This window comes from Trichoderma gamsii (genome assembly GCF_001481775.2).
Source record: "Trichoderma gamsii strain T6085 chromosome Unknown Scaffold_5.2, whole genome shotgun sequence".
Lineage (NCBI taxonomy): Eukaryota > Fungi > Ascomycota > Sordariomycetes > Hypocreales > Hypocreaceae > Trichoderma > Trichoderma gamsii.
In genome coordinates, this window is record NW_020171342.1 from 1,136,269 (window position 1) to 1,154,159 (window position 17,891).

The 17,891-nt window shown below is 53.4% G+C and overlaps 3 protein-coding genes across 3 annotated transcripts; 2 read left to right on the forward strand and 1 right to left on the reverse strand.

Annotated features, from left to right (window-relative positions):
* Positions 1 to 4,400: 4,400 nt before the first annotated feature.
* TGAM01_v202258 (response regulator receiver domain-containing protein) lies at positions 4,401 to 8,266 on the forward strand (the record flags this gene model as incomplete). The annotated part of the gene is made up of 2 exons (XM_018807154.2): positions 4,401 to 7,985; positions 8,075 to 8,266. 2 exons carry the CDS (start codon positions 4,401 to 4,403, stop codon positions 8,264 to 8,266), a joined length of 3,777 nt encoding a protein of 1,258 aa, XP_018659662.2.
* A 2,648-nt stretch (positions 8,267 to 10,914) lies between these two features.
* Positions 10,915 to 11,792, reverse strand: TGAM01_v202259 (tyrosine phosphatase; the record flags this gene model as incomplete). The annotated part of the gene is made up of 2 exons (XM_018807152.1): positions 10,915 to 11,050; positions 11,128 to 11,792. 2 exons carry the CDS (start codon positions 11,790 to 11,792, stop codon positions 10,915 to 10,917), a joined length of 801 nt encoding a protein of 266 aa, XP_018659660.1.
* Positions 11,793 to 13,259: 1,467 nt separating this feature from the next.
* Positions 13,260 to 14,774, forward strand: TGAM01_v202260 (alpha-amylase; the record flags this gene model as incomplete). The annotated part of the gene is made up of 3 exons (XM_018807151.1): positions 13,260 to 13,521; positions 13,588 to 13,697; positions 13,755 to 14,774. 3 exons carry the CDS (start codon positions 13,260 to 13,262, stop codon positions 14,772 to 14,774), a joined length of 1,392 nt encoding a protein of 463 aa, XP_018659659.1.
* Positions 14,775 to 17,891: the final 3,117 nt, after the last annotated feature.

Sequence of the window (17,891 nt, forward strand, 5' to 3'; positions counted from 1 at the left end):
GCAAAGCGGCTAAAATCTCGCTGCGAGCATAAGACTTGGATGCATTGGGCCGTTTCGTATACACGATATCTGAGTGATAAAAGGGGTTGCCTTGCTAAGGCTAGACAAGGACAAGGACAAGACACGACAAACAAGACAACTCAGAGCAAGACGAAGCAGGCTTGGCCGTGAGTGGCTCGAAAAGAGTGTCGTGAGCTGGCACGTCTTATGCAGGTACGAGTTGCACGAAAGGAGAGCTCTCGAGTGGACCGCGGAAATTCCTGGTCAATATTTTGATAGGTCCCGCTTTTTGCGCATCGAGATTGCTGCACGGGTAAGACCAGCTCGGAGTTCTAGACCTGAGCTTTTCCGTCGAGTCAGGCCCACGATCTTGGGAGCAGTTTGTGCAGGATCGGGTGGCGCTTTCGGAGGGAGCTTTCGGAGACTCCCTTGAGAAGCTGGCGATGTGCCAACGTTGTCTGCCTGCCCGTGGTGCGCTCTGCAGGGAGTATGCAAAGACAAGGTATGCATCATATATGCATTTCGCGGTTGTGAAAGCGAAGTGACAAGATGCTCTAGCTACGCATACCCGAGTGCTGAGGGAAGAGGATCCCCGGCATTTGACGTGACTGCCTTACATTGAACGGAGGGCTCCAGCTTGCTTGTGGCATGGTAGTCTTGGTAGTACAACACTAAGATGAAGCTATCAATCAATCACTGCGGGCTTTTGCACACCACACTGCCAGTTGCGTTGCTAGCAAGTCCCACGCCCAGAGCTGCTGTGGAGAAAGGGTTGCACGGCTACCACCCTGCTGGCGTCTATCCCAGAAGAATATGCACTCTATTCCGACTTGATAGCCGCCTGGGCAAGATTCAGCACACACACACACACACACTCTGAGGATTGGACTGGGGTCATGACCCCGTCTTTGTCTGTTTCTTGCCTCTTTCTCCGTCCCTCTTATCTGTGTCTGCTGCGGCGTAAAGCATGAGAGTTTATAGCCGAGAATGCAGAGAAGAAGAAAGAAAAGGATAAGTGAGTGAGTGACAAAGACTGAGTGGCAAGAAGAAGCAAGATTGAAGTCAACAACATCTGCGGAGTGTTAGCTCCAGTGAAGCTCCCGCATCTTTGTGGAGGCCCCTAATAAGCGGGCAGCCGCGTTCTCCCAGCGGCCATGGTTAGCGATATTGGGACAATGTACCGGTACATCGAGCTCCTTGAACATTGAAATCTTCAAGAGGCTAGTCGTGGCTGCATGGCATCTGTAGCATGGCATGGCGAGCGCAACGGGCTTGGGAACGCATGGCTGACCACAAGGGCGTTTATGATGCATCATATTTGTATGTTGCAAGTGCTTGTACAGGTACGAGGATGCTCGCCCGTTCATGCTGGATGTCAGCCACCATGCTGTCTCTCCATGGAGTATCCCCAGCGGGACATATACGTCGATACATGGCGATACATGGCGGTCCACGTTGCAGCAGATGCCGCCGGCCAATGCGAGGATACAGCTGATAAACCGGATCCAAGTTACCGAGCACGCACCTCTCTGCTGAATGCATAACGACAGCCCGGACAGAGCCAACAGCTTCACGCGCGGGCTCATTTTGTCGTACGATGCCTGCAGCTATAGCCAGTGATGGCCCGTGGTGGCCCGTGGTGGCCCGTGATGTGGGAGGATCAAACGCCCGTGAGCCGTGGCGCCTGCTGTGAGACTCACACGGCCATTTTTATGTGTGAAGAGGGGTACCACAGGCATGTGTATTGTATATATGATATCCATGTACAGCGAGGCATGGACACCCCGAGCTGGGCCCTTCTTCAGAGCGATTCCAAAGGTGGCGATGCTTGATGGCTGGGACTTGCTTGGAAGCGAGTTGGCAGCAACATACAATCACAGATGACTGGAGCCCCAAGAACCATCCCGGCAGTTGACGGGATTTTGTCAGGCAAACGACAAAAAGGCAGATCCATCGTCCATTCCCCTCCTTTTGATCGCATAGGTATGTGTGCTGCAACGGGAGTAGCTACATACCTGCCTTCCTGGCTTCAACATCAAAGTACCGATACCCACCACGCATGATGGATAAGAAACGCCACCGGCGAAGCGGCGCCTGCCATTGGAGAACCGCCCCCCATCCTTTGGCTTTTGTGTGTGTGTGTGTGCGAGCAGGAAGCTGGATGGCTGTTTCACCAGCGACGTTTCTCATATCTGATGGCCCGTATCTGCTGGCAAACTCATGCATAAATAAGCTTTCAATTGGAAACATTTCGGCTTTTGTGCAGCCTCAAACAAGAAACAAGAACAACCCCCTGATGGACATCCAAGGCCCGGCAAAGGGCAAAACAGTATCGAGATTCCACGTTGTTATGCGTGAAACCGGATGTTTGACAGACATGGGTTGAGAAACAAAACCAGATTGACGCCAAAAAGCCGGCGAAAAAAAAACCAGCTGCGGAGCTTCCCCTCCAAGATTCAAGCTCTCTGGTTCCCCCCCCTCTTTCTCTGGTCTGTGCAAATCCCTGGCTGCAGGCGGGTGATTGCCCCCGGCGCATCCGCCTAGAGCGCCCAGCAAGGGATCCTCGTCAGCCTCAACTGGCTCGCCGGCCTTGCTGCTGTGGCCCCTGTGCCGCTCCCCTGTGCAGACGCAGCATCTGGCTTGCACAAGGCATCGTGAATAGCTTCAGCAGATGTGCAACAAAGGGGTCATGCGCAGGCTACAAGTACATATTGTATGTGATATACAGGGTCTACTAGAGGATGATTGGCCTGATTGGACAACAGCATTAGCTTGCTTGAATCCAATCTCACTTCATCTCCCTCCACGGGATCAAGCCATGTACTGTATGCACGAAATACGGAGCAGCTAAGCTGCCCAGTTTATGGAGTGCCGCTGCTATTGCTAGCACTTTAGCATCTGGCGAGCGTGGAGCTCTGCCTCTCTAGTGCGGGCAGACTCGAGGGGGGATCGAGAAGAGAGATGGAGATCACTGAATGAGATACCTACAGGAGAGAGAGAGAGAGAGAGAGAGAGAGAGAGAGAGACAAAAGGGTCGTGCCATGCCGCCCAATGCGAGTCAAAGGCCAACTGGCCGCTCCCCTACCGGGACTTCAGGCAAAGCCGCCCATTCGCTTGGCCGTTTGCCCAGGGTCCGTCCATCCCAGTGGCTGCCACGCCGCCAATATCTTCAGTCTCTTCAGTCCCAGGTACCGTGGCGTCCAGGTTGCCAACTAAATCTGCTGGCACAGCTACCGAGCGGTACTAGTGCTGCTGCCACCGCCGAAGCCACCGAGCTATCTGGATCCGTCCATCCATCCACGGCCACCCATGCCTGCGCGGCCATCCTGCTGGTGTCCCCCCTGGCTTGTACCGGTACAGGTGCAGCGCAACCACTGCAGTACGTCGAAATACAGTGAGGCGTGCAGTTACTGCCGCTGCTAGAGCTCGAGCTGCTGTGCTAAAAGAACAAGGGCCTGCCTGCACGGCGTTGGACCCCGAGAAAGAGGAGGCTGCATCCCATCTGGTTCTGCTTCTGTTTCTAGCACAAGCACCAGCTTCCAGGCATAGCAAGGCGAGGCAGGAGTGAAGCGAAGGAAAAGCGAAGCGAAGCGAGGCCCAGAGAGGAGCAACGAGGCATCAGAGACGGTGCAGCGGTTCAAGCACAGCTCCAGCTCCAGCTCCAGCTCCAGCACCCGTTGTTGTGGTTTCTGGTACCACCCAAGTACCTGCCCTTCCGCGCGGCCAAACGCCTGGAGCCCATCACTCGCATAACAATTCATTGAAGTGATTCATCCCATTCTTCTTCGCCTCTTCTCTCGCTTCACCTCGCCTACGAACATCCGCCAGCAGCAGCGGGAGAGAGTCCAAGCGCCCAGAGACTGCATGCGACTGATCATGCGAGCTGCATGCGCTGTTGTGATGCCCTAACGGCCTCGGCGACTTCCAGGTCTCCTCCTCCTCTCGTTTTCTCTGCCTGCCTGCCTCGACTCCGTCTTCCTTCTCTCTCGCACACACTTTTCTCTCAACTTCTGGGGAATCCCACTTCCTCTCCCACCTCCTCTCTTAATCCTCTCCTTATCCTCCTCCTCTGTTATTATTTGCCCTCTATTGTCTCGTCCCTCGTTCACCACCCGGGCCTGGCTGGTCACGCCAGCCGCCTGTTTTTTCCCTCTTCAACCTGACTCGTTTTTTCCTATTCTGTTCTCTCTTTTCAGCCAACCTGGTAGCCCCCCTTGCACTCTGTGCCTTCTCGGATAATCACCAGAACAGATCAGATCCCGCGGTTCCAATCTCCGGCCCCTCGCCATCTCTCTCTCTCTGGTCCCCTAGTCTCTCTTGCATGGCACACGTCCCGGCAACGCCATTTCCAAGTCCTGCTTCTACTCCTGCTCCAGGGCAGCAGACGAGGCTGAAAGAGGATGGCGCCAGACATTGCTAACAAGCTCAAAAATACGCTGTTTCGGCGGCGGGGACGCCAGTCCTCAGTGTCAACTGATGACCTTGAGTCGATGTCACCCCCGACAACTCCTGGTGTCGCCACAAGCTCGCGGAGACCCTCGTTTCCATTTCCACGTGAGCCCTCGTTTCAGTCTCTGTCATTCTCTCAGGAGCTGATGACGGAAGATGCAGGAATTGGAATAGGAGGCTGCGGTGGGAGTGACGATCTCAGCGACGCTGGTGACTCTGCTCAGACAAGCAACGACGCCGACCAGCAGCAGCAGCGTCCAAAACAGCACAAGCATCATCATCTTTGGAAAGGGAGACGGTGGTCCAGGCAGGGAGTCGATGCTGAGAAGCGACACAGCGTCCCCGAAGACGGCGCTGTCGACGAAGACATGCCGCTGGCATCTCCAGACATACCGGTATCACCAACATCAGAAGTGCCGCCAACAGTAAAAGCACTCTCGCCGCTCCAGGAAGACCAAGACTTTGACATCAAACCCGTTGAGAGCGAGAAAGAGGCCAAGGACGAGCACGGCAACGGCAACGGCAACGGCAACGGCGGCGACAATAGTGCCAGCAATGAGAACGTTATGAGCAGCGGCAACAGCATTAGCCACGGTGACAGCAACGACAAGGACAACGGCAGTGAGCAGCAACAGCAAGATATCAACCGCCCCAGCCCGGCAGCCACTACAGACATGGAGACGGCCTCTGTTTCTGCAGCTTCGGCAGCATCTGTTCTCACCACTGCCTCTGTCACCTCTGCTTCGACTTCTGCCGTTCTGCAGCAAGCCATCAAAGCAGGAGAGCAGCAGCCACAGGTATTGTTGCCAGCACTAGACCAGCAGCAGCTACAGCGCCCGCACCCGCTCCCGCCTCTGGCAGGGGGTCGCGCTGAGGACCAGACGCCGAGCCGAAGCCTAGACGGCCACGAAGCGAGCCGCCATCAGCACCGGAGCCAGAGCCTGGACCAGACCCAGCTCGACGGACCAGGTTTGTCGGTTATTAACAGCGACCAGGGAACCTCATCCCAAGCTGGCACTACAATCGCTGCCACGGCCGCTGCAGGCGCTAATGCTGGCGCTGATGCTGCTCGTATTACGGCGGCCTCTGCTGCTGCCGATGCCCCAAGTACAGGTACCACCAGCCCTGGCAGCGACGCCAGCGCCAGCACCATTGTCTCTCCTGGCCCCGTTTCTGGCGATCTGCAGCTACAGAGACAGCAGCAGAAACAAGCGCAAAAGCGCCCAGTGCCACCGTTTCCGCCCTCAACAACGCCGCCTCCTCTTTCACAAGCGCTTCCGGGTCCGGCACACAGCTTCTCTGCTCTTGCACCCCCCACGCCGAGTCTCGACAGCATCGACGAGGACGAGTCGCAATCGCATTCGCAGCAATCGCCCGCGCAGTCGCCGTCGCAGTCACCGTTGCAGCGACCGCCTCCATCGCAATCGCAATCTCATTCGCCACCGCTGCAGTCGCCCAGGTCCGAGACTCAGTCTCAATCGCAGTCGCAGTCGCCATTCCAGACGCGGCAGGAGCAACTGGTACCAGCCGAATCAGAACAACAACAGCAGCAACAAACTGCTCTGCCGTCAACTGCAGCAGGAATCCTAGAAGCCCAGCATCTCGCCTCAGCAGCAGTTTCTGGTCGCGGCTCCCACGCTCCGTCCTCGCCTGACGCCGGTCATGGCCCGCTGAATCTGAATCCCGCATCGCCATTGCCGCCCATCGACGCTCAGCAATTGCCGTTTCAGTCGCCCGTCACACCCTCGACAGCGCCCGAACCTCTCTCTGCGGCTGCAATTTCCGCGACTTCGGTCTCGAATCCAGCTGCTTCGACATCTGCTGAAAAATCTTCTGCCCTCATCACAAACGCATCCGCGCGACCTTCTGCACCGCCCCGTCGACCGAGTCGTGATCCAAATCTCGTCGTCACCTTTGACGAATCTGTGCAGCAGTCCCCGTCTGCTAGGAAGAGAAGCATCAGCAAGCAGTACACAATCCTCAGCAACCGCGACGATACTACAAAGTTTGCCGTTCCCTCGTCTGCCAACGCGCCTAGAACGCCAGGCACCGAAACCCCAGTTGCAGTCATCGTCACCCCAAGCTATCTCACGCCTCCCGTTGTTTCTGCCAACGCGCCTTTGCACCCCTCGCATCTCATCGAGGTGGAAACTACGTCATCACTAGGCGACGACTTCGAGAACGGCAGCATGGCCGAAGCTGCTGCGCGCAAGATTTGGGTCACGAGGCCCAATGCCTCTGCCACGCTTGTCACCATCAACCCCAACGATCTCGTTGACGATGCACGCGACATGATTCTGCGAAAATATGCAAATTCCCTGGGCAAGACGTATGACTCGCCTGATCTTACTCTTCGCCTCAATACCCGCACCGGCGTCGTTCGTATGATGGGCCCTGAGGAGCACATGGGCACCGTGATGGAGGAGTTCTTCCCCAACGGACAGTCTGTTGACGAGGCCTTCATCATCGACATTCCTCCCCGCCGCACTGGCACAACGCCCAGGCCCTCTCCACGGGCGCCGCTTCCTCCCATTTCTGGTTCTGCTGCAGCCGCGTACTATGCCGACGACGTGCGTCCGTCCGAGTCTGGCGAGGGATATTTTCCTCCAGTGGTCGGCACCGCGACGTCGCCCCGTCTTCCCACGAAGCACTCCAACGCATCTCTCCCGCATTCCATGGCCGTTATCAGCTCTGGCCACCTTCCTAACATTCCGTCTCCTGGCAGCACCAGGCCTCGCGCGCATAGGGAGCGCGACTCGCAGCGCCACGATCGCCAAGACCACTCGCGAAGCGCTGGAAGAAATCATACTCCTTCGCCGATCGTGCACAATGGCGGCGTTGTTCCCAACTCCGCCGCGTACCATCCTACGCGGCATACCCACTCGCGAACGCATTCAAGCTCGTCTGAGCACATTGCGGCGCATCCGAGTGGCACCTTGCCCAGATCGCCGGGCCATGAAATCATCGCTGCGGCACGAATGGGTGCAGGTACTCCTCCCTCGCCTCCCCAGCGGCTGGTGTCTCCTCACCTGCCCGCTGCGCGCCCCAAGAAGAGCAAGAGAAGCCAGACGCAGCAGCAGGAATATATACAAAACCCTCCTCAGCCCGCGTTGAATGCCAAAGTACCCCCCATCAGTGTCCTTATTGTGGAAGACAACCCTATCAATTTGAAGCTGCTTGAAGCGTTTGTCAAAAGACTTAAGGTGCGATGGCAAACGGCCATGAATGGTCGTGAAGCGGTCAAAAAATGGAGGAGCGGCGGCTTCCATTTGGTCCTTATGGACATCCAGCTGCCTGGCATGAATGGATTAGAAGCCACAAGAGAGATCCGCCGACTGGAGCGCATCAACGGCATTGGCGTCTTTTCCAACACGCCTGCCGAAGCCACACCCCCCGAAGAGCCGACCGAAGAGGATCGCCTGGAGGGCCTGGCCAAGTTCAAGAGTCCCGTTATTATCGTGGCTCTGACGGCCAGCTCTCTCCAAAGCGATCGACATGAAGCTCTGGCGGCGGGTTGCAACGACTTTCTGACCAAGGTATGTGCTCTTTCATTCAACTTTATCCTCGCCCATCTTGTCCCACTCCTCTCACCACTCAGAGCACAAACTAACACTTCGTCTCTCAGCCCGTCAACTTTGTCTGGCTCGAGCGCAAGGTCATGGAATGGGGCTGCATGCAGGCACTCATCGACTATCAAGGCTGGCGAGAGTGGAAACAATACTCCGCCAAGGCAGAAGCGATGGAGGCTGCCAACAAGCGAGCGCAGGCGTTTAAGAAACAGTCGAAAAAGAATCGCACTCAAATGTCGGAATCGTGAAGATTCAGTGGTTTATACCGGAGTCTAGGACTTTCTTTTTCTCTTTCTTTTTCCTTTCTTCATACTGGACGAGGGGCAACCCGCGGGAAGAGGATTTTATTAAAATGCATGGTCAAAAAAAGGAAGGCTCACAGGAGGGATGGATCTGCGCTGAATTTGCTAGCCCTTTGCTAATTCTTATTTTTCTTTGTTCTGGACTGGACGGATGACGACAAACATTTCATACTTTTTTTAACATTTCATATTCTTCTCTTACGGTCGGCATGGCCTTGCCCATCAGCAATGATGGTGTAGCGGCAAAGCACCCTGAGTGCCAGATACACACAGTTACTTTTTTCTTTTTTTTCTTGGCGTCGTTGCACCAGAGTGGCGGCGAGTATAATATACGGGAATACTTTTGTCTCCCTCTCTCTTCTTCTCCTTTCTGCGGCCTATTGTCCCATCTTATAGACTACGTGTGACCCCAGCTCTCTTGCGCTCCTGAACGGCGATGACTGCCTAGAGGATCAAAACGCCTACCGAGTTGCCTGCAGCCTACCGCTAGTTTGGCCCAGACATAATGCAGCCGGCCGTCGATACGGAGCCCAGAGGATTTGTCTCGATCGTGTCGTCCCCTCTTTTCTTGTCTTACAATGTCATCATCAATCTGTGCCCATGTCTCGTTGCATACAAAGTGTCCAATAGTGCCGTTTCATCACAACTTTCCAGCCGCGGCTGACAAGAGAGAGCCAGTACCTACCTTCTACAGGTAACAGTAGTGCTTAGGCTTAGGTAATGGCTTCAATTCCCCTTGCATTGCTGCTGCAAGTTTCCAATCTCAAGCTGCAGCTGCCCCTCCTCTTTCGGAAGCGGGGGAACAAGACGCCGGGGCCGCAAAATTTGGCTGAGCTAAATCATTTAGCCATCAAAGCTTTGCTTTTTCTGGTTCTTGATATTTCCGCATACTCTCTTGAAATCATACGACGAGACCTTTTTTGCTGTCTTTGAGCCATTGATCTGATTCAGTTCGGCCTTCAATAAGCAATTGGCTGATTTAGCTGAAAGCGTCGCAGAATCCATCCCTCTCTTCCCCCATCTCTAGATACCCCTCACAGCCTCAAGAAATCAAATGCCCCCCAGATTATCGGCGGCGGCTGTGCCGCTGACCCCCGTGGTCGATGCGTGCGTCCTCCCCTCGTGCAAATCAGCGCCGTTCGTGCGGTCTTTTAGCTCGACGCCGTGCAAGCAGAAGATGAGCCGGGCCCGGCAGCAGATGTACCAGTGGCTCAAGGGCCGGGAAGGCTCCGAGCTGGCAGAGGCCAAGGGCGGGCCGCGGTACTTGGGACCGCTGCAGGACCAGCCTTTTCCGCTGAACCCGCTGTTTCGGAGCCAGCCTGTGCTGGACGAGACGACGAGGGAGCTGATTTGGGATAAAGTCATAATGAGGGGCGAGGCGCTGAAGGCGGTGTCGGCGGAGATGGGCGTTGATGTGAGGAGGGTTGCGGCTGTGGTGAGGCTGAAGGAGGTGGAGAAGCAGTGGGAGAGAGAGGTAAGCTTGATATTTCCTATTCTTTTTTTTTTGTTCTGATTTGATTTGCTTGCGTTGCTTTGAGAGAGTTTGTGTGTTTTTGCGTGATGAGACAAATTTCCAAAATTCGATTAGTCTTGAAGACTCTATTCATGGTTAGAAAAGATTTACCTGGTCTGATATTACACACCAACCTCACCTGTTATTACCTTTTAATCTGGCGGTATCTTGAGTCGGGATACAGCTTTGCTGACTCTTTTTCACGAAACAGGGCAAGAAACTGGCAGTACCCTATGCCAAGGCCGTCATGAACATGCTGCCCAAGACGTCATACCGCGAGGGCGAGAAGAACCTGCCGCATGAGCCCGTAAACGAGATCCACGTCCACAAGCTGACGATGCAACAACTCTTCGTGCCCGTGTCCGAGTCACGGCACTTTACCCGACAAGACGCCGCAAAGGCCTTCCACGACACCATGCTCTCCGTCGATGCGCGATCACCGCAACCAGAGCTCATCAAGATGGAGCGCGAGATATTACAGGGCAAGTCTCGGCAGGACAGTCTCGCCAAGTTTAAAGAGGCGACGCAGAAGGAGGAAGACCGAGTGGCACAGCGCATTGCGCGCGAGGCGCTGAAAGAAGAGGAGGCGACAACGAGGGTGGCTACGGACCGGTATGAGTTTCGGTTCAAGGAGATTAATGCTGATGATGTGGGCCGTACTGGACGGTCGAGAAAGGGCACTGGTTGGAGGTATGGTGCGCCGTTTGATGACCGCAAGCGCGGGCTGGTCAAGATTCCTACGTCTGTGCCGTAAGGGCGCTTGCTGGCCGCTGCTACAGGCTTGTACAACATGAGGAGAAGAGAAGGAAGCGTGACGTGGGAGTCGAAAATAAAAGAGAGAGGTCGACACGAAGCTGTATTACTACATACCTATACATATCATGCATATACAACCCGCCAAAAGAAGTCATGTACAACTAGCTGATGTATATATATATATCTTGCATCACACAAATCCTGCCCGTTTATCAATGCACAGATGCACTCTGCTGAAAGGGAATTGCATCATACACATACAAATACACATACACAAAAAAACGTTTTCTACAATGCATGCTGGGACATCTAACATCTATGGACTCTAGTTGCTGACAAGAAGCTTCTGTCGAACGCGGGTGATAGTCTCGGGCGAGACCTTGCCCTCCTTGAGGAAGAAGCCCTCGGCGGAGCCCCATTCCTTGCGGATCATGGCGAGTGTAGCTACCATGGACTCGGGTCTGTGGTTGTATCACCATTGTCAGCATTCAACCACGAGCATTAGAAAGAAGCAAGGAAACGAAAGAGAGAAACCTACTTTGAGCTCAGCATCCTCTCGGCGCCCGCCTCGTCTCCAGCAAACGCCGGCGTCGCAACCAGGTACTTGATCAGCCCGGGCTTCGCCGCCGCCATGCCCTGCGTCGTGAGCCCATACTCCTCCGCCACCGCCTCGTCCGGCACGTTGCACAGGCTCAGTATCAGGGCGCACAAGACGCCCGTGCGGTCCTTGCCGGCCGTGCAGTGCACCAGGATCGGCTTCTGGGCCGCGGGGTCGAAGTCGTCCGAGGCAATGTGGTTGAGCACCGTGGCAAACGCCGGCGCGCCCGCCACGGCAATGTCCCTGTACGCCGTGACGAAGCCCTCGGTCGGGTGCGAGTCTGCGTATTTGCGGAACCGCACGGCCACGGCCTCGGGACCGTAGTCGGCGCCCTCGAAGACGGGGACGTGCACGCGGCGAGGGCCGCCGGGCCACTGCTCGGGGGACTCTGGGTTGCCGAGGTCGCCGGAGGAGTTGGGGCGCGCAGCCTCGAGGGTTGAGCGCAGGTCGAAGACGGTGCTGATGTTGAGGGCTTCGAGGTCCGGGCTGGAGACTGTAGGAGGGGCGGCTGAGCGGAGGATGAGGTTGGGGCGGACGAGGGAGAGGGAGCCGCCGGCGAGGTCTCGGAGGTTGGGGATGGGTGGTTTGGAGTCTGTGGCAGACATGGTTGTGGTTGGTGGTTGATGTATGGTTTTGTCTAATTCGCTGCCGTGGATTGGGATTGGTTGATTGCCGTTATTAGCTTGGCTTTGGCTTTGGCTGAGTGTGTCTTGAGTGGCTTGATGCAGAACAGACTACTGAGAATGTCCCGCGGATTTTATAGGCGCTGTGGATGTTAATGCCCCTCGCGACTGGGCCCCTACAAGGTGCATGTGTCATTTTTGACAGGTGCAGTTGTATATTCCGCGGACAAGTTTACAGTTTTTTATTCTTCTCCCAGTTGTGGTTATCTTTTTGTCAGCAATTACCAAAAAGTGAAAGTTAACAGCTAGTACTACATAACAATGCATTGCGGGTGACTTTATATCCGTACTAATGCCTCGATTTGTAATACCCTGATGATACCGTACGTGCTCTCGCGTGTGGTAACCCTCTATATAAACCGAAATAAAATGGTGTGGGCGTTAGCTCTATTTTACTGCTCTCTCTTCCCTCTTTTCCAAAATCTTTCTCTGTAAATTAAGCGGTCGGGAAGGAGTCAAGGAGGGTCCCCGCTGGACTTGTCAGCTGTTTCAATACACTTCTAACAAAAATCTGCTCTCCTTGTTTTGTTTTCTTCTCTTCTCTTTTCTCACTCCACTAAAGCCTTTTATGCGTCCCCCGCAATTCCAATTCGACGCCACCGGCGCTTGAGCAAATCGCCAATAAATGTGCCGAGCATGGGTGGAGAGCAAGGGGGGGGAGGGGGGTGGTCACTTTCGGGATGTTTTGAGTCAGCGTCAGAGCCATTCAACGGCTTTAAACGGGAGCCTAAATTAAACAAGACATGTGAATCCTGGGTATGCTCTCTATCTTCTTTCGAGCTTATTTGCTGGCTTGGTTAGCTTCACACAGCTCATTTCCCCATTTATTGTCAGTTTTTCATGTGCCCTATTTTTTTTTTTTTGGAGTTTGAAAATCTTCCCCTGACTAACGATCGTCATCCTAGGAGTGGCTCTCTACCTCATACAAGCTATTTCGAAAACCATATTTTACCCCCCTCTTCGACGATAGAGCCCTATGGTAATGGGCCGATGGGTTGTTTATTCGGCCCTTTGTCGGCCGGGGCATGCGTGTTTGACATGTTGAAGCTTGGGCAGATCTGGGATCGGCGTCACGGGATGCCTATAACAGGAGGTCTGTAAGTGGTCTTTCCGTTGCTGTTTGGCCGCGGGATGTTTTATTGCCGGAGCGAATATGGCGTCTCAATGCGCTACGGGATCTTGTTTTAGTCTGTTTAGTTCCGTCTAAGCAAAGGGGGTATAATGCGATATATATGCCCTCAGGTATATATATATGGCTTGAGGATAGCTTGTTCTGGCTTGCTTTTCTCTCTTCCTTAGATCAGCTTGCTGACCACGGACCTCTTGCAGACGCAGCCTGAACTCCAGCATCCCACAGCCGAGAGAGAAGAGGAAAAGACAAGCCACAAGATGAAGCTTCGATCTGCTGTCCCGCTGCTGTTGCAGCTTTCTCTCCCGGCCGTCCTTGGCGCTGACACGGTAGACTGGAGGTCTCGTACCATCTATTTTGCCCTGACAGACCGAATTGCTCGCAGCTCAAGCGACACGGGAGGCTCTGCTTGTACAAATCTGAACGACTACTGCGGTGGCACGTTCCAGGGCTTGGAGAGCAAGTTGGACTACATTAAGGGCATGGGATTTGATGCCATCTGGATCAACCCCGTCGTTACCAGTGAGTTGCCCATTTATCTCCAGATACCAACTGTCCTCTTGGTTGGTAGCTAATATCTCTTTATAGACAGTGATTTCGGCTTCCATGGCTACTGGGCACTAGACTTAAACACTATTAATTCTCACTATGGTACTGCGGATGATTTAAAGAGTCTCGTTGATGCTGCACACAGCAAGGTATGTTTACACCACTGTCCCAATTTGATTTGTCCGTGTTTAACAAATGAAAAACAGGGCTTCTACATGATGGTCGACGTTGTAGCCAACCACATGGGAAACGCAAACATTACAGACGACTCTCCCGCTCCTCTGAACCAACAATCCTCATACCACACAAAGTGTGATATTGACTACAACAACCAGACTAGCGTCGAAAACTGTTGGCTCGCCGGCCTCCCAGACGTCGACACCCAGGACCCTACCATCAGAAGCCTATACCAGGACTGGGTGTCCAACCTCGTATCTACATATGGCTTCGACGGCGTCCGCATCGATACCGTCAGGCACGTCGAGCAGGACTACTGGCCCGGCTTCGTCAACGCCACCGGCGTGTACTGCATTGGCGAAGTCTTCAACGGAGACCCAGACTTTATACAACCCTACCAATCCCTCATGCCCGGCCTGCTCAACTATGCCATCTTCTACCCCCTGAACGCCTTTTATCAACAAACAGGCTCCTCTCAAGACTTGGTCGACATGCACGACCGCCTTAGCTCGTTCCCAGACCCGACGGCGCTGGGCACCTTTGTCGATAACCACGACAACCCCCGCTTCCTCAGCGTCAAGAACGACACGTCTCTCTTCAAGAACGCCCTGACCTACACCATTCTCGGCCGAGGCATCCCCATCGTCTACTACGGCTCCGAGCAAGCCTTTTCCGGAAGCAACGACCCCGCCAACAGAGAAGACCTCTGGCGCAGCGGCTACAACACCGAGACGGACATGTATAATGCCATCTCCAAGCTCACCTTTGCCAAGCACACCGCCGGCGGCCTTGCCGACAACGACCACAAGCACTTGTACGTCGAGCCCACGGCATACGCCTGGAGCCGTGCCGGCGGAAAGCTGGTGGCCTTTACGACCAACAGCGGCAGCGGCAGCTCGGCCCAGTTCTGCTTCGGCACGCAGGTCCCCAACGGCAGCTGGACGAATGTGTTTGATGGCGGCAATGGCCCGACGTACACTGCTGGTGGCAATGGACAGCTCTGCTTGAACACGACGAATGGTGAGCCGATTGTGCTGCTGTCGTCGTAAAGCAATGTAGCGGCAAATATATACATGTATATTAGTACATACTTGAGTGGGCCCTTGTACCTACGCAGAGAGAGCTTGCTACTTTCAAGCTGTTGTTTTTTCTTATGTGGACATACTGTACGATCATGAAGGGCACATATTTTAGTCATAACAAAATCAGGCATTTGCTACCTAGTCTAGACTGTTTGTTGTTGTTGTTGTTGTTGTTGTTGTTGTTGTTGATGTTGTTGATGTTGTTGGTCATGTTAATTAGAGCAAGCGATAAACCATGCTATGATTTCCTTCATCTCCCAGACCCGTGTTTGAATTGCCTGTGGATAAATGTGCATGAAATATCTGCCATGTGCTCAAAATAACTGTACTGGATAGACCGTCCCAAAAAATTAACTGCAATGCCGAGATATCTGTTGTTCTGTCAGGCCTGTTCAACCTGCGTGGATAGATAAATCTCCATGTGCTCATGAATGCATAAATACCGCATCGAATCCTCCCCCTCCAAAGAAAAGAAGCAATATTATAAAAAGCAAAGTCGTCATGTCGTCAAATAGCCTTCATAGTCCCGTGTATGCTTGTTCGTTGTCGTTAGCCTGTATTACTCGCATGCGTGTATCATCGATAGCCTTGTGTTTCTCGTATCGCGCGATTTGCTCTTGGTATTAACCACATTCTTTCGGTAGTCAGAGCAGATATATACCGTCGTGGTGGGTGATGGAATTTTTTTTTGAGAGTTTTATATTTTGTGCTTGCTCACCCATGCATGCCAGAGCTGTTGGCTCTGTCGGATGCGGGAGATGAAAACAGTATAAAGAAACAGATAGAAAAGAAAGGGAAAAAAAGCTTCCGGAACCCCGATTCCCTTTTGTGTTCAGCCTGCGTGGCTTGTAATCCTTTGTCTTTGTCCATGGCACTCCTGAAATAAAATTTCCTTTTGTATGCCGGAAAATAAGATACGCAATAGTAAAGAAATCAACAATGAAGAACGAAAAAAAAAAAAAGATGCCGTCTCAATATCTGCAGGTTGCAGTGCACTAGCTCTCACCATAGAGATTCAATTGGCGTGCTGTGTGCTTTTTTTTTTTTTTTCCTTTTTTTTAAAAAAAAATTCTGATTTGGCCATTCTGTGGCAATCACGCGGCTCTTTTAGCAAAGTGCGAGCCCAAATGTTGAAAATCATGCGTGCTGATTTGCAGGACGAAATGTGAACTAGAACGTAGCATGAAAATGCGATCTGATGTGCAGAGTAAAAAACCTTTGGCAGAGTGAAGCTGGTAAGAAATGGAAGATAAAAATGGAAATGCAGATCAAAGAACAGAGACTTGAATCAATGTAAAAAGAAGATGCAAGTATGGGTATCATATGAGTGAATATTAGGCAAGGTGTGTGCCATTCTTGGTCACCACAACCAGAGGCTCTTCAGGAAGCAGTCCTCTGGATCGAAGAATTGCGCCCAGCTCCTTAAGCTTGACGGGCTTGGTTAGGAATAGATCCACGCCGCTGCCAAAGGCTTCTTGCTGAGCGCTCTCTGATGCCAGGCCTGTGAGTGCAAATATGATACAGGGCTTGAGCTGATGTTCTCGCTCGTAGGCACGGATGCAACGCGTGGCCTCGAAGCCGTCCATAACTGGCATCGAGACGTCCATGAAGATGTATTTGCAGTGGTTTGGATTCGCTTTGTAGGCTTCAACGGCCAAAGAGCCGTTGGTGGCGGTGTGATAGGCCCGGCCAAGCTTCTTCATGTAGATGGCTAGAATGTCGAGATTGATGCTGTTGTCTTCTACGAGCAGAAACTCAGGCTCAGGTGTTTCCTCGTCTTCCTTTGCCGTCTCAAGCGTTGGCTCGCTCGTCTCTTCCCGCACTGCAGACTTGGTATCGTTCTTGTCAACACAAAGATTCTGCGTGGGCAGGACACTGGGAATTGGTACTGGGAGCTGCGTCTTAACGTCGCTTAGAAGCTCTGGGACAGCGGGGGCGAATTCTTGGCTTGGGCTGACAGGAGTGATGGGAATTGACTTCATCTCGTTGCCGCGTCTAAATGCCATGGCAACTGCTTTGGCGAGCTTGCGGGGGCCGACACTAGATTGGAAGAAGCAAAAGGTTAGTCTCAATGTATGATGGGAGATCAACGAGCAAAGGATTTCAAACTTACGGCTGAGCAATAAATTCAAAGATCCGGTGCGCCTTGACGCGTTCAAACTGCGCTGCGCTCTTGAAAGCAACCAGTGTGTTTCTGCAAAGGACAACACAAGGAGGGCCATGCATGATCTCTTCCAACGGAGAGGCGGCAAGAGTATCCTCGACCCAGATGACGCAGTCGGGAGCCTTCTCGTTGGCCTCGGCTTCGGTAATGACCTTCAGACCAAGCCACTCGCGACAGTTGCGATCAACCTCAACCTGGAGATCAGTGTAGGATCCGTCCAACATACGCCGCCTGCCTCTTCTGCCAATGTCGAAGCCCATCAGGCTGACACGCAGACCCGCTGCCTCCGAAACGTGCTTGTCAAATTCGCCTTCGTTCTCAGCAACAGGCGGAGTGCCATCAGGTGGAGTCACCGTCTGCATAAGAGGTAAAGAAACACGAACGATTGTACCCAAGCTGACTCGGCTCTCAACATGAACGCGCCCTCTAAGCTGCGACGTGATTTGCTTTACAAAACTAAGGCCCAACCCAGTTCCCGGGGCGAGATGATCTTCCTGAGAGAATGGCTTGTACAGGTCATTGCGCAGGTAGTCTTCTCCAATGCCCTTTCCGGTGTCAGACACGACAATATTGACAAGAGCATCAGCCGAGGACTTTCTCTTCGGCTTGGATTGGCTGAGGAGCACTTTGATGGAGCCCTTTTGCGTGTATTTGAGCGAGTTGCCAAGCAGATTCATGACAATGCGTCGAATTGCACCAGGCTGCGTGTAGAACCGCCAGTTGCAGGCGTGGTCAATTTCAAGGAAGACAGTCACCTCTCCGAGCGCAATCTTGCCGTTGGAGCCAAGCTCTTCCATAGCTTGCATGGCGTCGAGACGGCGCATTGCAGTAAAATCTGTGGAGTGGGCAGAAGTTTTGTGCTTGGCGAGCTGCAGGGCCATGTGCATAAAATTGAAACCCGCATAGACGCCATCCATTAC